Raw genomic sequence first — 19385 nt, 5'->3', positions numbered from 1 at the left:
AGCTGAATAGGCCCTATCTGGGATGTCTATTGAGCCTTTATACACAGGCAGACGCTGAATATCAATAGAGCACAATAGGTATCAATGAGTCATTGTATCAATAGAGGTAGGTACCTAGCCATGTTTCTCTACGCTGAAGTACAATGGGTAACACCTTCGAAACAATAGCAAAGGAACCTTGGAAGTCAAGGCGATTCAGGTGTATTGTATCTCATTGTTTACTCACATGAGCACAATAACGCTGATCCAAAAGGGAAGGTCCCCCATGTCGTGTTCCTGGACTATTTAGTATCTCTCCTTTCCTTCTTCTTCTTCTTCTTTCTCCTCTTCTCTTCATATCACTTCTCTCTTCGCTATTCTCTGCTGTTTCAACTTTCATCTTTCATCTTTCGTCTTTCGTCTCCGTTTTCATCTTTCAACTTCGTCATTCGTCGTCGTCTTTCGATTTCTTCTTTTGACTGCGTCGACTGCGTCTTTCGACTGCCTCTTTTGACTTCGTCTTTCGATTTCGTCTTTTGACTGCGTCTTTTCACTGTGTCGACTGCGTCTTTTGACTTTCGACTTTCGACTGCGTCGACTGCATCTTTCGACTTTCGACTTCGCCTTTTGACTGCGTCTTTTGACTTTCGACTGCGTCGACTGCATCTTTCGACTTTCGACTTCGCCTTTTGACTGCGTCTTTCGACTTTCGACTGCGTCTTTCGTCTCTTCTTTTTATCGTCACCTCTCTGTCTCTTTTTCTTCTTCTTTCTCCTCTTTTCGTCATAACACTTCTCTCTTCTCTATTTGCTCTTTCCTGTTTCATCGTTCATCGTTCATCTTTTGCCTTCGTTTTCATCTTTCAACTCTCAACTCCGTCGTTCGTCGTCGTCTTTTCACGGCGTCCTTTTACTACGTCTTTCGACTTCGTCTTTCGTCTCTTCTGCTGATCGTCACCTCTTTTCCCTTTTTCTTTCCACTCACTTTGATTCCTTGTTTTCAAGATGATGGAGACTATCCGCCGAGCCTCAGAGCGCCTTCTCGCGAAACGTAAGTATTGCCTCTCTCTCTGTCTGCAGCAACCTCTCGCCTGGTCCCTAGCCTTTACTGTGTCTGTCCTGTCACATTTGTGATGCGGAGACCATGTCTCTCAAGGCATCATGTCGCCCTCCCACTGATCTGATCACTTGTCGGCTGGGGAAAGAGTCCAACGAGGTGTTGCATTGTTCAGGTGAAATGGGGATTTGCCACATGTGACATCTCTCTGTTGTCTTCTTTTCTTTTCCTGTCCACTTTGCTTTTGAAACTTTACAAGATGATCAATGCTAATTCATTTTATACAGGAAAAGAGAAGGCCGCGAACAATAAAAAGGAAAACGAGGAAAACAAGATTGCCAAGGAGGAGACCGCAGAGGAAGAAAACACCGCACAGGGAGAAAAGAAGAAGACGGCAAAGGAGAAAAAGAAAAGCACAAAAAAAACCGAGAAAAAGGCCAAAAAGACCAAAAAGACCAAGTAAGTTGAGCCTGAAAATTTAGGGCATTGGAGCGCATGGCACTAACCCTAACAGATCTGTTGCGCCTGCCCCGTCCGGAGAGGTCTCTTCTCAACCTGCGGCTTCAGGTAAGCTTAAGAAGAAGGCCGCCCGGCCGGAGCCAAAACCTCGGCCTCAGACTGAGCAGATAATGAGACCGCTTGGGGAATACCCATCGGTTGCGGAATACAAGGCTGCTGGCGTGAGACCGCTCTCCGCTCAACAAATTGAGGAGCGCGTCGCGGCCGCTACCGCCCACATCCCGCGCCCCGTTCAATATGGGCGCCTGAGCGGTGTTGAGAACTCCGTCGCCGTCGAGCTCTATGATGAGGAACTTGCCAAAGAAGCGGCAGTTACCCCGATCTCTAAAGATGTCGTATCCCCCGCTGACGCGACCAATCGCAACACCCCCATCCCGGACGACGAGGGCCTCCGAGTCACCCCTGTTGAGCCGGTTCCCTTTGCAAGTGCAGAGGATAACGAGTATGTCGCCGTGCTGAAGTCAATCCCACTTCCACCGTCCGACAAATATGATCTCCTCAAACTCCGAGCGGCCATCGAGGTCGCCATCGTCCACGCCCTCGAGAGTGGCAATGAGCGATCAGCTCAGAGTGTGTTGTACCTTTGGTCCAATGCAGTAAATGATGAATTCAAGATGTCTCTAATTGCCAGCATCTCCGATGGCAGTGCTGACAATCTACTGCGACTTGCTCTCATGGCACTGCTCAAGAACGATTACAATGATGCCCGTCAGTGGTACCTGAACTACGTCCCGCCTGATTCAGATGATCCTGTCTCTGGAAAGGAGACCGGCCAGCCTACTGCTAATACTATCAACGCGGAGGACACCTTCAAGGTCTCTGACATCTATCGTGATACAAGCGGTCCTCGACTTCGGGAGGCATTTATGAGCGGAAAGTCGAACGCGGCCGTCCGTTCTGAGGAGAACGCGTACAGACGCAAACGCAAGTGGGAGTCAGATCCCAATCACGACGCAAAAATGCTACAGAAGCGTGCCCGTTTGCTACAGCTGTCGAAGATTGACATCATTCCCACCAGCGCAGTTCGTGATGAGATCGGTCCGCCAGATGCTATTCACCACCTTTACACAATTAACAACGCTGACCCAATTACCACTGACCCAATTACCACTGACCCAATTACCACTGACCCAATTACCACTGACCCAATTACCGCTGACCCAATTGATCGGTTGCGTTCCCTCCCTGTTTTTACTGTGTCCATTCTTGACCTTCCCCTCGTCAGGGCTTCAGAACCTCCGGAGTCAGTTGTTTCTGACCGGCACCAGAACGAGCTGGCTGAGAGCTCACGCTCGCTCTCTATTGACACGACCCTCTCGGATGTGTCGTCGACGTCCAACTCTGTTTACTCTGTCCGTTTCAACAATTGGTCTGGACCACACCCACCTCGGCAGATGCCAAATTCCATGTACGTGAACTACCTTCCTGATGTGACTTGACATGACTTGCTCTGTTCTACATGCTAACATGATACGTTACAGCGAGCCGCCAGACAACAGTGACGAGTGCAGCAAGTGTGGCGACGGAGGGGATCTTCTGTGCTGTGATACATGTCCCAATTCGTACCATTACGAATGCTTGGATCCTCCCTTGGATCCCAAGAATCCCCCGAAAGGTGATTGGCACTGCCCTAAGTGCTCTGTCCGCAACAGTTTCTCGACGCTGATCGCGCGAGCTGGCTACTACAAGAAAACGGAGTACCGGGTTCCTGAACCTATTAAGGAGCATTTTGAAGGAGTGGGTGAGATGACCATCTCCGATGAAGATGGTTACGCTCGCAATCCGACAAATTTCAGTTTCTATAAATTGAAGCCCCACATCGAGCGACTAACTAAGGTCCCGGGGCCAGCCAAGGAAGGGGGCCACACTCTCGTGTCATATGACCATCCTCACCATCTCCGAGAATTCGATGACAACGGCCAACTAATCCGTTGCGCAAAGTGTGCCGGCACGACATACGGTGGCCGGCACATTGTTCAATGTGATTACTGTGCCTGCCGATGGCACCTTGACTGCATTTCTCCGCCCCGGGCGGCTCCACCGAATCCCTGGAAAGGGTGGATGTGCCCAAACCATGTCACCTCTGAAGACATGGTTGCAACCAAAACCTTTGACGGGGAGACGCGGCCGCGTCGCGTTCGGCGGCCGCGAAAGATGGCTGTCATGGACAGTGACTTGATTGTTACTGATGACCCTGATGAGAGTCGGTTCGATGACGACTGGAGGGGGAAGAGGGCACGCGTGTCTGCAGGGGACGTCGTCCTCAACTTCATCACCGCGGTCAAGCAAGACCACGGCAAACGTCATCTCAAGGAAAAGGAAATCGAGCGGAAGTGCTTGGATTTGGCCAAGCAGATGATCGATGAGTTCCTTTCAAATCAACGGAGTCAAGCTGGAAGCTCGGGCGCTGCCCATATTGCGTCAGGTCTCCCTGAGGCCTACAAAGAAGAAATCTCTAACGCTGTCCGGACCCTGATCGCTAGGGGCCGAGAGATCGACGCCGCGGACGCCCTTCTTTGCATGGCCGGTGGCCAGGCCTCTTCCGTCGGCAAAGGCCACATCGCCGACGCTGCTGAAGTCAATGACCCCTCTGCTCCCGTTTCGGATACCTCCTCTACCCCTATTTTGTTTGCTTCTGAGGAAGACCCGGAGACCGAGATCGCCCCTCGCATCCCTGCGTCGAGTCGCAAGCGCTCACGTTCAGACGACCAGGCTTCGGAGGAGCCCGCGCAAAAGCGCCAATTCACCAAGAAGTGAGCATCTCACTTCCGTTGTTTGATTTAAATGTTCGATTCTTTGGTCGCCCCCTGAGCGGCCACATAACTCTCGGTGATGTGTTTTCTCTCACGGCTCCGGCCTCGTCTTCCTGACTAAATGGGGCCCCGCAACTCCCCTGTTGTTTTTGGCGACGTGGCTGAGCAGCTCGGATAATGTACGTGTACGATATGCATTCAGTGGGCCAGAGGGCCTATGGATACTTGCTTGCTAGGTCTTCGTTTACTTGTCAGAGTGGATAACTTACTCTTTGTTCGATATTACTTATTAAATTCTGTAAATTCTCTCGGTTTCATTTCTCTCGGCGTAATCATATTCGTATTAAAATACAGATCCTAACGCTTGCTATCAAGGCGAGCACTTCTCCCTCGAAGTGGTATAGATGTTTACCAACTCTAACGGACAAGTAATCCGTTGCGCAAAGTGTGGCAGCAGAACATACGGTAACCTCTGCCTGCGTCGTCCAAACCCTCTCCCCCAACGCAACAAGCGTCGGTCCAAACTCCTCGAGCAAATCCTCAACCTCCGGTCCCTCCTCCTCATACTCCTCTTCCATCCCAAACGCCGCAACCTGCTAAGCCCACCTCCACGCCGGCCCATTGTCAAATGCGATTACTGTGCCTGCCATTGGCACGTCGATTGTCTTCCTCCGCCCCGTGCGGCACCGGCAAATCCCCGGAAAGGATGGTTGTGCCCCAACCATGTCCCCTCCGCGGACATGGTTTCAAAAAACGCCTTTGAGGATGAGGTGCGGCCGCGTCGCGTTCGGCGGCCGCGAAATATGGCGTTGTTGGACTGCGACGTCATAGTCCCTGATGACCCCGATGACAGCCCGTTTGATGAGGCAGGCGTCCCTACAGGGGGCGTCGTGCTGAGTTTTATCAGCGCGGTCAAGCAAGACCACGCCGAACGTGAGCGACTAAAGCAGAAGCAAGAGCTCAAGCGGAAGTGCCTGGACTTGACCAGGCGGGTGACCGCGGAGTTCTTTTCGACCTCTGGCGCTGGCCACCTTGGCTCAGGTCCCCCTGGGGCCTTGACGAAAAAGGTGGGATCTCGGTCTCGGACTCTTCCCCAGAAGAAACCGAAATAGGGGTAGACGAAGTGATTGAAACGGGAGCAGACGGGACACTGGTTTCGTCGGCGAAGGGCACCCCTATTTCGGTTTCTTCTGAGGAAGAGTCCCCGAGACCGAGATCCCACCTTTTTCGTCAAGGCCCCAGGGGGACCTGAGACAAGGTGGCCAGCGCCAGAGGTCGTAAAGAACTCCGCGGTCACCCGCCTGGTCAAGTTTAGCAGTTCGCGACGTTTGGGACGGATGAGGAGTATGAGGAGGAGGGACCGGAGGTTGAGGATTTGCATGGATGGATGGATGGCTGGATGGATGGGTGAGTGGATGGGTGAGTGAATGGGTGAGTGGATGGGTGAGTGGATGGGTGAGTAGATGGATGAGTGGATGGATGGATGAATAGATCATCGAGTACAGGGACGTGTCAAGGTATGATAGCTCATGTGACTTACTTGGGGTGGGGGGTAAGGTGGTTGTGGAGGGGGCGACTTGGTTGTTGATGTTGGTGTTCATGTTGTACTCAACTGAAAGAATCAAAAATGATGGAGAGAAGAAGAAGAAGAAGAAGAAAGATTCGAGGAAGAGGAAGATTTTATTTATACTCCCGGACGAGAACGGGATCAGAGAAGTCCCTGTGTTTGATTGGATAATCCAGGATCACCCTGATCGACCAATGGGAAGTTGTTTCTTTGTTTACTAGTGAACCCACAATTACGTTTGTCAATGGCAAATACTAGCACACTTCCTTAATAGGATAACGCATCAATAGAACAAAGAAATCTCTGCATCTCTCCTTCCCGAGTAACTGTGATGTATCTTAGGCAACAGTTGCCCTTCAAGGTAACCTATGAACCTAGGCTGCTGTTCCCCCTGCACGTTTGATTTATTTTCATTTCTCCTTTTCTTCGCTGAAGAACCTATTGCTTTCAGGAGTTGCGGCGTGCACTAACATTGGTCTCTGTTCGAGCTCTCTATATGTGTGATGCCTGGTACAAGCACTAACTATCCATCCACTTATCCTATTCTAATTTACATATATATTCAATCTGAACACAATGTATGTTCAGGGATGCGACGTTCATTGTAATATGCATGCATATCTGTAATTCTGTATGTCGTAGATAAGGTTACGGGTCCGTGTACGGTCCGTGCCGTGCAGATCACGCCACGTGAGGACGGGCGGGGGGCTAACGCGTGGCGGGGTCCGTGCGCATGGGTTGCTTGCCGCAAACTTCTCTCCTACAAGGCTACAACCATTCGGGTGGATTGTCCACCCAGTCCATAGTATGTAATTTTGTACTTTGACCATCAGTACATGGCCTTTCGATATAGATATTGTAGTGGGAGAACTGCGCCATCGTGGTGAAATGAGCGGTGTGCGGATTATTCAGCATTTGTGATATAAAAGGCTTCATCACATGGATAGGACAACCTCAGACACACTTCTCCTCTTCTAGACCACCCCTGTGTTCTCCTCTCCTGTAGTGGCACTACTCCCAGTGGCGGACCTGGTTCGCAGACAGGTTCGCGTTTCTCGCTCTTCAATATGTACTATGTAATCAGTATTTACCATTCAAGTCTGGTCTCAGGCAAGTCTTGGTTTATTATCTTCCCTTGCAAGCCTGTTGTCACTCAGTCGTCCCAGGTTAAAGAACCAGGTTGCCGGCCGCTGGGCGGAGCCGTCCCAGGAAACCGCTGCCCTTAATGAGTGTCCGTGGACCGTCGGGAAGTTCCAGGCTAGCCAGGCCTTGCCTTTCTGGCGCGTACCATGGGCAGCGGAGTGTTGAAGTCTAGTGGTATCTAATAATAATCTTAAATCTAGTGTCTTGGAGGATATGGTGCGGATGAGTTGGTCTTGTATGATTGTCTGTAGAACCATCTTGATATGGAGGTTTTCTTCCGCTTGTCTTCTCCGGAACATACTAGTGCCGTTCCGCACCCAGGAGCAAGTCCGATCACGTGGCTTGTCTTGGCAAGGAGCTACCCTGCTTCGACACGAGTGTGAGGTGCGCAAATGTTTCCGGGGCGCAGCCCTCTTGGCAGAGCGGAGATTGGATATCTGGCAGTCGTCTGCAGTTACTCTGCACTCTGCGATGGACGAACGCATTTAACCCGATCGCTCTGCGAGCTTGGGTTAGGAGCGAGCTCTTAGCCTTGGTGGACACCCCGTGTATGATAATCGAAAGGTACATCTAAAAATCACTACTACCTACGTTAGGGGTGGCTATATTTTAGATACCTACTAATATTGTTATTGAAATTTCAAGAGGGAATATCCTATAATCGCAAGACTTTCATCACTACTTGTGCCAAACTTCAGCGAGGGAGTGATGCCTTTCTCGTATGCCCCGTCTCGGTTTCTCGCCCATTTGGCCAGTCGCCACAGACCCTGTGGACCGTCCTCAACGACCTGCTGTACTCGGCGTCGGTGTGCTCTCGACAACTTCTTCTTGAGGAGTCGTGATTTCACGTTACGTGCTTTCGTATAGCACATCCAATCGTAAGCATCCTGGGTTTTCGTATGTCTGCGACGGAGGCGACGAACTTCTTCGACTGCAGCCTTACATTCATCGTCAAAGTCGGGGTTCGACCACTCAGATGGTCTTGTCCATGGTGTTGACTCCTCGATCGCCGTTTGGATCACGTCGATAAGCCCCTGGCACTTGGCCTCTATCTCCTCTGGTCCTGCTTGGTCCAGGCCTCCCGTTTGTAGGCCCTGCTCGATCTCCTGAACGAACTTTTTGTCATCAGTTGCGCTCCAGTTCCTCCTCTTCTGTTGTGGGGCGATGGGCGTGACGATATCGAGTGCAGTCCTGATCGGGAAATGGTCAGATGCATGCTCGATGTCATCGGCCCTCTCACAGCTAATTAGTCTGTCGAGCAGGTTGGCCGTTATGAAGGTCAGGTCGATCACCGACGACTGATCGTTTCGAGACCAGGTGGGTGTGCCCGGTTGTGTCGTTAACTCGAGTCCCCATCCATTGACGATTTCTAAAAGTTGCTCAGCCTCCCGATCGGCCCTGGTTCCTGGCCCTCCCCATCTCGGGTGGTGTGCGTTCATATCTCCAAGGATGATATGCTCTCCATGAGGACGTTTTGACAGCTCAGTCCTTAGTTGTTCAAGAGTCCCGCCGCTCGGTCTGTTGTAGATATTGTGGACGAAGAGGTCTGTCCAGTCTCTTCCATGATGGGCTTCCCTAAGCTTCAATATCTGGTAATCCTGTGTGACCAGTTGGCACGACCAAGTGCTTGGGTCGAGCCTTTTGGACACAAATAGGCATACTCCCGGCTGAGAGAGATTCGATGCTTGGTTTCGGGTTGGTTCCTCGGCCGCTTTTGGTGGGTACATCAGCTGGAATGCTGCTGTCGCCGGTTGGTGCGTTGTGTGTTGGAGTTCGTTCCTCCACGGTTCCTGCACGGCGACTACGTCCGCCGTGAGCACACTCCCGTCTCTGAGGAACGAGGCCATTACTGGCCATGACTTGTGTACGTTGTATTGCAAGATCGTAAATGGTTCCATTGATGGTCTTGCTCATCCTCGCTCCCTTCGCTGGCCTCGTGCCACACCTCGTCATTGGGGTCGTCCTTTGAGTTGTCCAATTTGGTTGTCGCTGCGTCCGCCGTAGAAGCTGGCGGGGACGATCCTAATATGAACACCTTTCTATGGTTCGTGGCGTCCTTGGTGGTGGTATCCGTGCTATCTCGCCGCGCGTCAGGACGAGGGGGATTGGCTGAAGCGGGTCGGATGTTTAGCCATGCATCATCGTCTGGCTGCTCATCCATTGTGTCCTCTGGCTCGCCTATCCGACGCTTCTTCGAGCAGGATTGGAGCCTCGTTGTCCTTTGGCTCGCCAGCGGCACCAACGCCAGTTTCTCAGCCCTCTGCCTGTTTTTCGACCCTTTCGGGCGTCCAGGGCCTCTCTTGGACTGGGTGAGGTCGGTGGTCGGGTTTTGGGGGACCTGCAGCGGCTCTTCCACCCGTTGTCACTCCGCGGCGTGTACGGATGTGCCGATTCCCTCTTGTTGTGTGGTTTCTTTTCTGGTTGCCGTTGCTCCTCTCCCAGCCTCCGTTGTCGCTTGGAAGTGCATAGACACTCGGTGATAAGCAGGGCAATTGGCCAGCGCTTGCTTGGCCTCCTCCATTGCCTTAGTCTTTACCGGGCATTCCCGGCTCGTAGGGCGATGCCCTTCGCCACAGTTGGCGCACTTAATTGGTGTCGTGCGTCCCTTTGCCGATGAACACTCCCAGGTCGGGTGCCCGCCAGCGCAGTGGCCGCATCTGCTTTCGTTGGAGCAGTGTGATTGGATGTGCCCAGGTTTCTCGCACTTCCGGCATAGTTTGATCCGCCCCTCACGGCAGAATCGCGCGGCGTGGTGGATCTGACGACCCCAGATGACTCCCGAGGCGATGGCGCGATTAGCCACAACTGGGTTGGTGAACTCGATCAAAATCGAGCCCTCCGCCCTCTCACCCGGGCGTGTCATCCATCCAAGGTACTGGATCTTGGCGTTTTCACCCCAGTTGTTCTGAGCTAGTAGCTCAGTCGCAATGGACGCCATCGTCTCCGGAGAGACCTTCATCGACCGCACGGGGATATGGTATGCTACCACTCCCCACGAAGGTTCTTGGGCCACCGAGCCTGGTCCAAAGGCTCTCAGCCACGCAGTTTGTTTGCGGAGGGCCTGTGCCCCTGCAGCACTGTTGGCGATCATCGCCACATCCCCGGACGGCAGCTTGCGGGCAGCGACAAATGAGTGCCCACTCGGGGTCTTTTGACCCTCAGCCCTCTCAACCAGGTCCTTTGGGGTTAATTTCCGGATTTGCTCCCGGTTCCCCCCAACTTTGACCACCACCTCCCGATCCTCGCGGGTTTCAACCACCCCTGGAGACGGTGAGTTACTGTCCCGGGTGATGGGCGCCGCAGTCGTGGCCTGGTCTTTGGCGCGGAAGCTGCGCCATGCCGCCGCGGGATTCATCGTCGGGGCAGAAATCGTGGTTTCTATCTGCTGAACTCGTTGGTTCAGGCGTTCGGTGTTGGCGTTGATCTCAGTCAACGCCTCAAGCACCTTGGCCATCCCCTGGCCGTCGCCCCTTTGGGCGTTCAACGCGTATCTGCGGACAGAGCGGATGAATCCAGTGACATATGGATCCTCCGTGCCACTGTTTTCTATATGTTTGAGCACCCGTAGGGCTCCTTCCGCGATCTCATCCATGGATCGGGGCGGGTCGTAATTTTTCTCGGGCAAAGTTTGTGCGTTCGCGCCCGTCGCAACCATCACTGCTATCTTCCCTATGAAATAGGTATCAGATTGTAGCTCTTGGAGTTACGGTTACGATGAGCTAATTCACAAGGCCGTTGGACATCTGGTTGTTATGTGTAATAATAGAAAATCATAATGTAATCATAAATAAACGGTATTTAAACAATACATATTATCTAGATGATACAGCGAGCGGGTTGTAGTTGCCTGTAATTTTGTAGTCGCTAGATAATAAGTCGTGGTTAATAGAACTAGGAAGAGGAATGGGGGCGCTTCTCTGGGACAGGAACGCATGCCCATCCGTTCGAAATCAAAGGGTCCATAGGGTCCGCGAAACAAAAGAATTTAGAGCTCGTAGAGTGCTTCATGGCCAAATCGGCCCAATGCATAATCCCACATACTTCTCCATCCTCCAGGCAAATCGATTCCTCCCCTGCACGCTGTAGCCGTACAAAACTGAGCCACAGATACCTGAACGTAGTTGTGGAGCAGTCGTAATCATGGTGTCGTTGGTGGCATAAATGCCTTGGTGCATGATGACATATTTCCCGTCGGGCGGGTTCTCTCGTCTAGGTATCACGGAGGAAATCCTGTCCTCTCTTACATCCCAGCACCCGTACTCCGGCACATAAAAGGCGCTGCCGGCCGGTAACGAAGCTGTCAATGAAGAATTTGTCTCCTGTCTTAACCCCGGTGAATGGGATAAGGACTTGGGCTGCTGTTTCGATATCTAGGAATCTATTGCTAAACGCAACAGTATCGTCCAGCTTGGCAAGTCCGATGTCGGTTTCGTCGATACGTTCCGTCACATAACCGACCCTCGAGTTTGCTTGTAGCACTCGGAAATGATTCGGATCTCCCAGGTGATCCAACCTTTCGTCGAACTCCCGATCCCAGCAGTGACACGCAACGGTGAGCCTCTGCTCAGAACCCTTCTCCACCAAGGCCCCAACCGAGACGGCATCCTCTTGATCAGAACAAATCATCGCTCCGGGATTAAAGGACCCCGTAGCAGCAATATAGTCGGAGTCGTCTGAAACATAGGTTTTCAGATCTGCTGGCTTAGGGGCTATAAGCCGTTCCCACTCGGTATTAGCGAGCAATCCATTCGAGTAGGTCAGTTCTAACGCGAAGAGTACTCACGGACACATGGACACTGGTGCCCACCGAAACACCCACATACGCCTCAATGCCCTCCATGGGCATGAAGTCCTCCATCGGATGAACAGTTGCTGCGTTGGCGGCCGCAGCAGGGGAGAGATAGAGCCCCAGATGATGGTTGAGGTGCCACCACCGGTTGCTGACCCCCATATTATAATGGAGGCCCATGGCAGCAATCAGGTGGCGGGAGTCGATGAGCTCGAGGAGGCGGGACCGTGCGAGGAGTAGTCGGTGAGCTGGACTGAGAGATGGTTAGCATGCGCAGTTGCTTCGATGCCGACAGCAGATACTTACCAGGTTATGGCCACCCTGCCCAGTGGAGACCAAACCAGAGAGATTCTTTGGAGGAGCCTAAAGCTCGGGGCTCGGATAGGGAGCGGCTTCACGCCAGCTCAACCTGGAGGGAGGTGATGCCGTGGGAGCCATGGGAGGCAGGAGCAACAGCGGAAATGGAACGGACTCTTCATCCATGCGGGGGGGCGATATGTAGCTGGGCTTTGCCCTCGCAGCGACTTTGGACGTAGAGCTTCCGCCTCCGCAGATGTCCATGTCCGGAGAGTACTCACGCACACATGGACACTGGTGCCCACCGAAACAACCACATACGCCTCAATGCCCTCCATGGGCATGAAGTCCTCCATCGGATGAACAGTTGCTGCGTTGGCGGCCGCAGCAGGGGAGAGATAGAGCCCCAGATGATGGTTGAGGTGCCACCACCGGTTGCTGACCCCCAGATTATAATGGAGGGCCATTGCTGCAACCAGGTGGCGGGAGTCGATGAGCTCGAGGAGGCGGGACCGTGCGAGGAGTAATCGGTAAGCTGGACTGAGAGATGGTTAGAATGCGCTGTTTCTGCGATGTCGACAGTTGATACTTACCAGGGTATGGCCACCCCGCCCAGTGGAGACCAAGCCAGAGGAACTCCCACATTAGCACCACCCGGAGGATCCAGGCATTTGCGGTGCCTGGGACCACGAGTCCATGACCACGACCAGGTTGCTGTGGAGCTCTGAGAGCTCCCAGGACAGGACGAACATGTCCGGTGTCGCGGGCCCCCAGAGCAGCTCGTCAAACAGGCGGAGCTGGTCCCACTCCAGGAGCGTACCAGCCCGGTATTCGCCAGCGAGTACCAGGAGGTCGTCCTTCTTGAAGGAGGGGAAGAAATCGACAGTAGGACGAAGGGAAGTAGACATAGGAGCAGCCATGATGTCCAGCACCGTTGTAGGGCCACGACAACCACCAGGTTGCTGGAGCCCAGAGAGCTCCCAGTCCAGCACAAACATGTCCGGTTCTGCGACCCCCTAAAGCAGCTCGTCAAAGAGCGATAGCTGGTCCCACTTCAGAAGGGTCCCGCCAGGTACTCGCTAGCGAGTACCCGGAGGTCATCCTTCTTGAAGGAAGGAAAGGAAGGAAGAGAGATGGGAGGGGGCGAGGAGGGAGGGGAAGAGGTAGGTGAGAGGAGAAGAGGAGGGAGAAGGGGAGAAGTTGTTGGCAATCAGTTTATAGTAGTAGCTCAGACATTGTTGCCTAGGGAGCGGAGTTTACATAGCTCTCTGTGCTGTTTATGCAGCTTAAGCTTGTCATATGACCTATGCCTCAGGGTTTGAAGGTACTTAGGATCCCCTCTGCCTCACACTTATCAATCTACCCCATGTCTCTCACTTTTGACTCCCACTCATATTTCCCAAAATCTTCGAGTCTATAGATCTTACTATATCTTACTATAGCTATGTCCTCTCTGACTCTGACATTCCAAATCCAACTCCAACAGATCCAAATCAAATCCAAATCAAGCACCCTCCCTCATCCCGACCAAAATACACCCAGCCCCCATCATCCCAGCCCCAACCCACCAAAGCCCACCCACAGCCTCGGAGAAAACAATCATGCCCAACAGCGCCGTAGTGAGGAAATTCGACGCCGTATTCGTGATAGACACTTTCGTCGTTGACGGGCCGGCAGTTAGAGCGCGCGTGAAGAGCGCCCACATTATTACATTGCACAGGACGTTGAGACCTAGACAGGCCTTTTGATAACGAGTTGACCGTTAGTATAAGAATGAGAATAAGGATAGAAATGCAATGATAACATAGTAAACAGTAGCAACCAGGGGAGAGTAGGGGCATGGGCATGGACAACATACACCTCTAACTATCATCTCAATTACAGGCGATGACTCCAGTCCGAAGAGGTGGGCGAGGGATTGCGCGAAGGCTGTTGTGTGGTTGTCTGTTGTTCTAAGGAGGGTTAGGTCAGTTTAATCTGTTACACGGACGGGGCTATCTCGGGGTATATATAGCATATAAGCTTGTATAGACTCTAGAGACTCGAGAGAGGTAGTATAGCCTTTTCTCTTGAATGCGATTGGGCTGCGTTCACGTACAGTTTCGCGAATACTCCGTTCAATGCGGCGAAGGCTCCGCTCGTGATTGCGAGGATGAATCTGATGATCGAGGGGGATGTGGAGGATTGGGGCTTTGGCGAGGGCGATGGGGTGGACATTGCTGCGGATCGGTCTGTGATTATATCGGTTCTTGGGCTGGGTATACCCCCGCTACCAGAAAGCGATCTGCAATTTAGACACATACATAGTAGTCCTTCAAAGAGACCAAATTCTATGGCCCGTTCAAGAAAAAGCGAGAAGGTGAGACCTAAGCTCACTAGTTGTAACTTGTGCCAAACCAGAACTGACCAGTTGGCACCGCTGTCACGGAAGAACAGAATTACAGAAAAATAGATGAAGGCAAGAGAGAGCCTCATCCATACTGACTTTCTTCGCTATGAATGAGGAGTCTATCAAGACACATCAACTCATAGTTGTAGTCACGGAAAACCTAAGTAGTCCGCTTTGTCTTCTCAATGGACGGGCCACAAAGTGACAAAAGGCTTTGATAAACCTCGAGATTTACAGATTCAACATCAGAATCTCAGAATCTCAACCACGTAATGAATGGATTGAAGCTGATCGGCCATCTATGGAGTCAAAGTATAACTCTACGAGCGACTATTGTACGAAGTACATATAGCAGGGACCCAAAAGAACCATAGATCAATACCAAGCATCCACCACGCGATCAAAGCTTTTTCTCGAGTCCCAGGTCGACTCGTCTGCACCAGCACCAGAGAACGCAGTAAGGACATATAGACCCTTGAGAGATTTCAGAATACCAGGTGAAAGGATGATGGGGAGAGGGGAAAGCCCGGCAAGAGATGCAGCGTGACCACCAGAAAACCAACGCCAACGCAGCAAAGGCTTGAACGCGGAGAAGGGCGGTTGCCAAACACGGGCTTGTTGTGCGGAAAGAGTCATGAGCAAGTACATTGGAGAAGAGGAAGGAAACTGGCAATAAGAAAAAGCTGGGTATTGTTTCTCAAGGGGAAATACGAGGCTGTCATGCGATCTGTATGGAAAAGGAAAACGAATATCATGGCTCCCATGCCTGTACATCGGCTTCACCAAGATTTGCGTAGATAATCATGAAATGGTCATTGAGCAGAGGTAAATTGTGTGCAAATGTAAATGGGATCATAGGGTTTCGTTTTCCATGTTGTTCCATTTATCTAAACTGACCAGGCCCAACCATGCCGCCACGTGGGTCAACGCCGCCGGGCTGACCGAACATCTCCAGAAGGTGGTGAGACGAAGAGGGAGGGCCCTGTGGGCCAGGGTTGCCGGGTCCGAAAGGTCCCTGGGCACCGGGGCCAAGTCGTAGCATCGCTTCGGGATTCGGCTGCATAGGAGGGAATCCGGGAGGAGGGCCAGTCATATATCCAGGAGGTGGCATCATGCCCGGAGGCGGACCCCGAGGGAAGGCCTGGCGCTCGTTCATTGGAGGCGCAGTCCCGGGCATAGGAAGCATGCCGGGGGGGGAAGTTGGGGTTCATGCCGCGACCCGGGGCGGGAATTCCAGGGGGAGGACCCATAGGGCTGGGTACATTGCCTTGCTGCGGAACAGGCTGGCCAGTCCATCCCGGGGGAGGCAGATGTTCCAAGCCTGGGGGTCGATGAAGAGGCATAGGGGGCTGATTCGGTCCCTGAGCCCGGGAGCCACCCGGGGTAATAGGACCGCCTGGGGTCATAGGGCCTTGATTCCCCTGAGGGAATGGCATGTCGTCAAAGTACCCCATAGGTGGGCCATTTGCAGGTCGGCGGCGGAGCTGCTCGGAATCCGGTCGCTGCATGTTGGCAATTGCCGGGTCATCAAGGAAAGCCGGTGTCTTTTGGCCAGAAAGACCTGGCGGAGGACGTGGCATCCCCTCTGGCATTAAACCGGGAGGGGGTGCAATGCCCGAAGAGTGCGGGGATGGATTGCCCCCTGGGGGGCGGGCCGACGCGGACTTGCTGCATCAAATGGAGCAAGTGTGAGTTGGCCCCGCCCTGAACCATAGGACTCTCGGGCGCCGGGCCCATGTAGTCAGCTCGGCCAGAAAGTTCTCTGGAAGGAGACGGTAGTGATTGGGCGGCGTTTTGCTGCTCAGCATGCAAAACGGAGGAACTACGCTGCTGCTGGGGCAAACCTGCCTCTTGGGGTGTAGAATTCTGCGACCGCTGCCCGCCAAGCATCTCCATGATGCGCTGAAAACCAGCTTGATCCGCGTTACGGGAGGGGAAAGGCATACCCTCAGGTGCCGGGGGTTGTTGCTGTTGCTGTTGCTGAACCATGGCATTGAATAAATGCATTGACTCAGGCTCTCTAGCAGGGCTCTCGGGCATGGGGCTGAACAGGCCCGCGAAACGGGACGACTTTCCTGGTTTTCCAGGAATAGGGAAGGGATCCTTCTTGGCGGTTAACTCGGCAGCGACAGGGGTGCTGGCCTCTGGCGACTGAGTTGGAGCTTTAGGGTCGCCCAAGAGACCGAAGAAGCGTTCCATTGAATTGTCCGATATGAACTGCGCAGCAGAGTTGCTAAAGATCTCGCCGTCAGTACGGCGAACCTCCGGCTTTGGCGCTTCAGCTGGCGCCTCTTTCTTCTCCTCGGCATGCGCTGGGGCTTGCGCGGACGATCCGGATCCAGCCTTCATGCGCTCCTTCCAACGCTGGAAATCTTCCTGGGTGTGTGCTCGTCGGGGTTCGTCTCGCTCATTGGCATCCAACCATTCGGGTTCTTGTTCAAATTTGGCACCTCGATTCCATTCACGCTCGGGGCCGCTTCGGGTTTGATTCTGGCGCCATTCTCGGTTGCGCAGAGGTGGCTTATCCTCATCAGCCTCAGCCCCCTCACGAGCGGCATGTTCATCGCGGAACCAACTTCCTTCGTATTTAGATCGCGGGGGCTGCCCTTCTTTCCGGATGGGAAATCGGCCATCTTTATCACGAATAGCTCGATCAGCATTGGGGTCACGGGGACCTTCTTTGTTTTCCCATCTATCAAATTCCCCATTGCGTCGAGGCTTGCGCTCCTGCTCTTCAGGGCCGAATGTGCGACGCGGGCGCCCGGCACTCCAATCTTCTCTCTCACCCCGGCGGCTAGCCAGTGGACCTGGCTTGGCATCACGTCGCTCTGATTCATTGTCCTGAGCATCGCGGTCCTTGAAAAATTTATCCCTGAAATTGAATCGGTCGTTCTTCGCGTCATCCGAATCGTTTGTGCGAGCTGGTCGGTCCGTCAGATCGAATGAGCCTTTTCCGCCGATTCGAGATGAAGCAAATGCTGTTTTTGGCGGACCTAGCACAATGTCTTCTGAAGATATAGGTGGTTTTGGTCAGCAAATTCAGCCCCCGTATCGCCCATGGTGCTTGATAGCACAAGGGAGATCACTGTACCTGAGTTAGAATTCCGGGAGATATGTTTGGGTTCAAAAAAGCTCGGCCTTCTGTTCGTATTGGTCTCAGATGGATTATTCGTATCACGGGTAGTATGGGTTTTGCGTTGTGTGGTGGTTGGGTCGGGTTGAGGCCTAGAGTACGGTCAGTCTCCACGTTGACAGTGTGGGCAATCCGACGAAATTGAAGCATCGACACAACATACATCCATTCTTCAAGCGGTGGCAGTCCGGGAGGCTTAGCGACGAGGGGCGAGTCGCGGAGCCATAACAGCTCGTCGATCTCGTACCGTCGCGCCATGGCAGCTCGGGCTGTGAATTTGTGCGTAGGGTGCTCTTCAGGACGACGATGTGTTCATTGATTGAGTAGAGAGCCAAACTGCACGAAATATTTGGAAAAAGGGCGAAGGTGTAAAAAAAGGATAGAAACACGATGGGGCAATGGAAAGTAGGAAATTGAACCGGTGATCGTGGAGAAGAGGTGAATGAGGAGTTGAAAGCACACAAGCCACTTTGTGGCGATAGTGACAATCTTGGCGGAGTCTCGGAAGCCAAGCTTTCCCAGCATTAGCCAGTTGACTGGCGGTGAGGGGTCAACTACGGATATTGGCGATCAGTTTGCATCAACTGACACGTTTGCAAGTCCCCATTTCGATAAGCATCCATAACATCAGAGATATGAAGCACTCTCCAGTCGCTACCTAGCGGCGATATATACAAAGACGGCGAATCGAGTTCGGTACGCAATGGTCACCGAATATTTCAAGCCACAGCTTCGTACCATGAATCCGTCAAATAGCACATGTGATCTACAAGGTCTCCCGGCGCCCGATGGTCTTGGGATTTAACTGCGACGCTCAGCTTCGCCTATCTCAAATTCCAGATCGAGCATGATTTCCATAGTAAGCATGACCTGTTGAACCGACCACGGACCACCTGATTAATGCAGACGGGAGACCCGGCGAACCCCCCTTCGAGCCTAAACGCAGGGTGAATGCAAATGCTAAATACTGTGTAGCGAACAGACTCATGTACCTAGATGGTAGGCGAATATATGCGGTATATATTTTATTTGATTTATTTGACGTCACAACCTTCCGCAGTCGCTCCTTTCCGCAGTCCCTCTATCAACAGTCCCTGCTGGACCTACTCAGTCTGACCCAGATGGTGTTGGAGAAGACGAGTCATCGATACGCGAGCACCGGCAGTTACACAACGCTGAGAGTCCTGCTCGCCGTGATCACTCAGAAGCGATTGCATACCTCGCACATCGATATCAACCTCGCATACCTCGACTCTGTGCTCAAAGAGAGGATCGTGATGCACTACCCAGCAGACCTGGAAGACAGCATCGGGAAGGACCAAGCTTGCCTGCTCAAACGGAGCATTTACGGACTCAAGCAGTCCGCCGCCAACTGGTTCAATACCTTGGGAGACCACCTGATGAGACATGGCTTTGTCAGGTCCAAGGCAGATCCATGCCTTTACACCAAGCGCACTCAGGGGGGCGAGATCATCTACATATTCGTCTATGTAGACGACATGCTGATTTCATCGAGGAGACAAAGAAAATGGTCAACCTCAGATCTCGGCCCACTGGCGCATTACCTCTCTTTGAAGATCACCCACGATCGAGAGGCAGGCACGATGTCATTGTCGCAACGAACTTACGGACGCTTTTTGGGTGATTTTGAAAATTCAGTCTCAGGAGGAAAATCCGAATTTCTCCCAACACCGGCGACGACCATCGTTCAATTCCTACAATTTCTATGGAAAATAAGTTCAAATGATACAGCCAGTCGT

General features: G+C 52.7%; 8 protein-coding genes across 8 annotated transcripts; 2 read left to right on the top strand and 6 right to left on the bottom strand.

Annotated features, from left to right (window-relative positions):
• Nucleotides 1–983: 983 nt before the first annotated feature.
• On the top strand, nucleotides 984–4311 carry N7515_009309 (PHD finger domain-containing protein; the record flags this gene model as incomplete). Its single annotated transcript, XM_056670053.1, has 4 exons — nucleotides 984–1029; nucleotides 1323–1494; nucleotides 1550–2962; nucleotides 3036–4311. 4 exons carry the CDS (start codon nucleotides 984–986, stop codon nucleotides 4309–4311), a joined length of 2907 nt encoding a protein of 968 aa, XP_056517852.1.
• Nucleotides 4312–4711: 400 nt separating this feature from the next.
• On the top strand, nucleotides 4712–5419 carry N7515_009308 (Zinc finger PHD-finger; the record flags this gene model as incomplete). The annotated part of the gene is made up of 1 exon (XM_056670052.1): nucleotides 4712–5419. The coding sequence occupies one exon, from the start codon at nucleotides 4712–4714 to the stop codon at nucleotides 5417–5419; it is 708 nt and encodes a 235-aa protein (XP_056517851.1).
• A 2227-nt stretch (nucleotides 5420–7646) lies between these two features.
• N7515_009307 (exonuclease/endonuclease/phosphatase family protein) lies at nucleotides 7647–8864 on the bottom strand (the record flags this gene model as incomplete). The annotated part of the gene is made up of 1 exon (XM_056670051.1): nucleotides 7647–8864. One exon carries the CDS (start codon nucleotides 8862–8864, stop codon nucleotides 7647–7649), a length of 1218 nt encoding a protein of 405 aa, XP_056517850.1.
• Nucleotides 8865–9379: 515 nt separating this feature from the next.
• N7515_009306 (zinc knuckle domain protein) lies at nucleotides 9380–10672 on the bottom strand (the record flags this gene model as incomplete). The annotated part of the gene is made up of 1 exon (XM_056670050.1): nucleotides 9380–10672. The coding sequence occupies one exon, from the start codon at nucleotides 10670–10672 to the stop codon at nucleotides 9380–9382; it is 1293 nt and encodes a 430-aa protein (XP_056517849.1).
• A 554-nt stretch (nucleotides 10673–11226) lies between these two features.
• On the bottom strand, nucleotides 11227–13101 carry N7515_009305 (uncharacterized protein; the record flags this gene model as incomplete). The annotated part of the gene is made up of 4 exons (XM_056670049.1): nucleotides 11227–11718; nucleotides 11801–12059; nucleotides 12389–12643; nucleotides 12755–13101. 4 exons carry the CDS (start codon nucleotides 13099–13101, stop codon nucleotides 11227–11229), a joined length of 1353 nt encoding a protein of 450 aa, XP_056517848.1.
• Nucleotides 13102–13607: 506 nt separating this feature from the next.
• On the bottom strand, nucleotides 13608–14320 carry N7515_009304 (uncharacterized protein; the record flags this gene model as incomplete). The annotated part of the gene is made up of 3 exons (XM_056670048.1): nucleotides 13608–13844; nucleotides 13962–14055; nucleotides 14202–14320. 3 exons carry the CDS (start codon nucleotides 14318–14320, stop codon nucleotides 13608–13610), a joined length of 450 nt encoding a protein of 149 aa, XP_056517847.1.
• Nucleotides 14321–14867: 547 nt separating this feature from the next.
• N7515_009303 (uncharacterized protein) lies at nucleotides 14868–15140 on the bottom strand (the record flags this gene model as incomplete). Its single annotated transcript, XM_056670047.1, has 1 exon — nucleotides 14868–15140. One exon carries the CDS (start codon nucleotides 15138–15140, stop codon nucleotides 14868–14870), a length of 273 nt encoding a protein of 90 aa, XP_056517846.1.
• Nucleotides 15141–15415: 275 nt separating this feature from the next.
• On the bottom strand, nucleotides 15416–17883 carry N7515_009302 (uncharacterized protein; the record flags this gene model as incomplete). The annotated part of the gene is made up of 4 exons (XM_056670046.1): nucleotides 15416–16156; nucleotides 16203–17500; nucleotides 17584–17717; nucleotides 17789–17883. 4 exons carry the CDS (start codon nucleotides 17881–17883, stop codon nucleotides 15416–15418), a joined length of 2268 nt encoding a protein of 755 aa, XP_056517845.1.
• Between the last annotated feature and the right edge of the window lie 1502 nt (nucleotides 17884–19385).

This window comes from Penicillium bovifimosum (genome assembly GCF_028826915.1).
Source record: "Penicillium bovifimosum strain IBT 22155 chromosome Unknown utg000007l_segment0_segment0, whole genome shotgun sequence".
Classification (NCBI taxonomy): Eukaryota; Fungi; Ascomycota; class Eurotiomycetes; order Eurotiales; family Aspergillaceae; genus Penicillium; species Penicillium bovifimosum.
The sequence above is the reverse complement of the archived record's forward strand: the minus strand, read 5'-3'. Positions and strand labels throughout refer to the sequence as shown.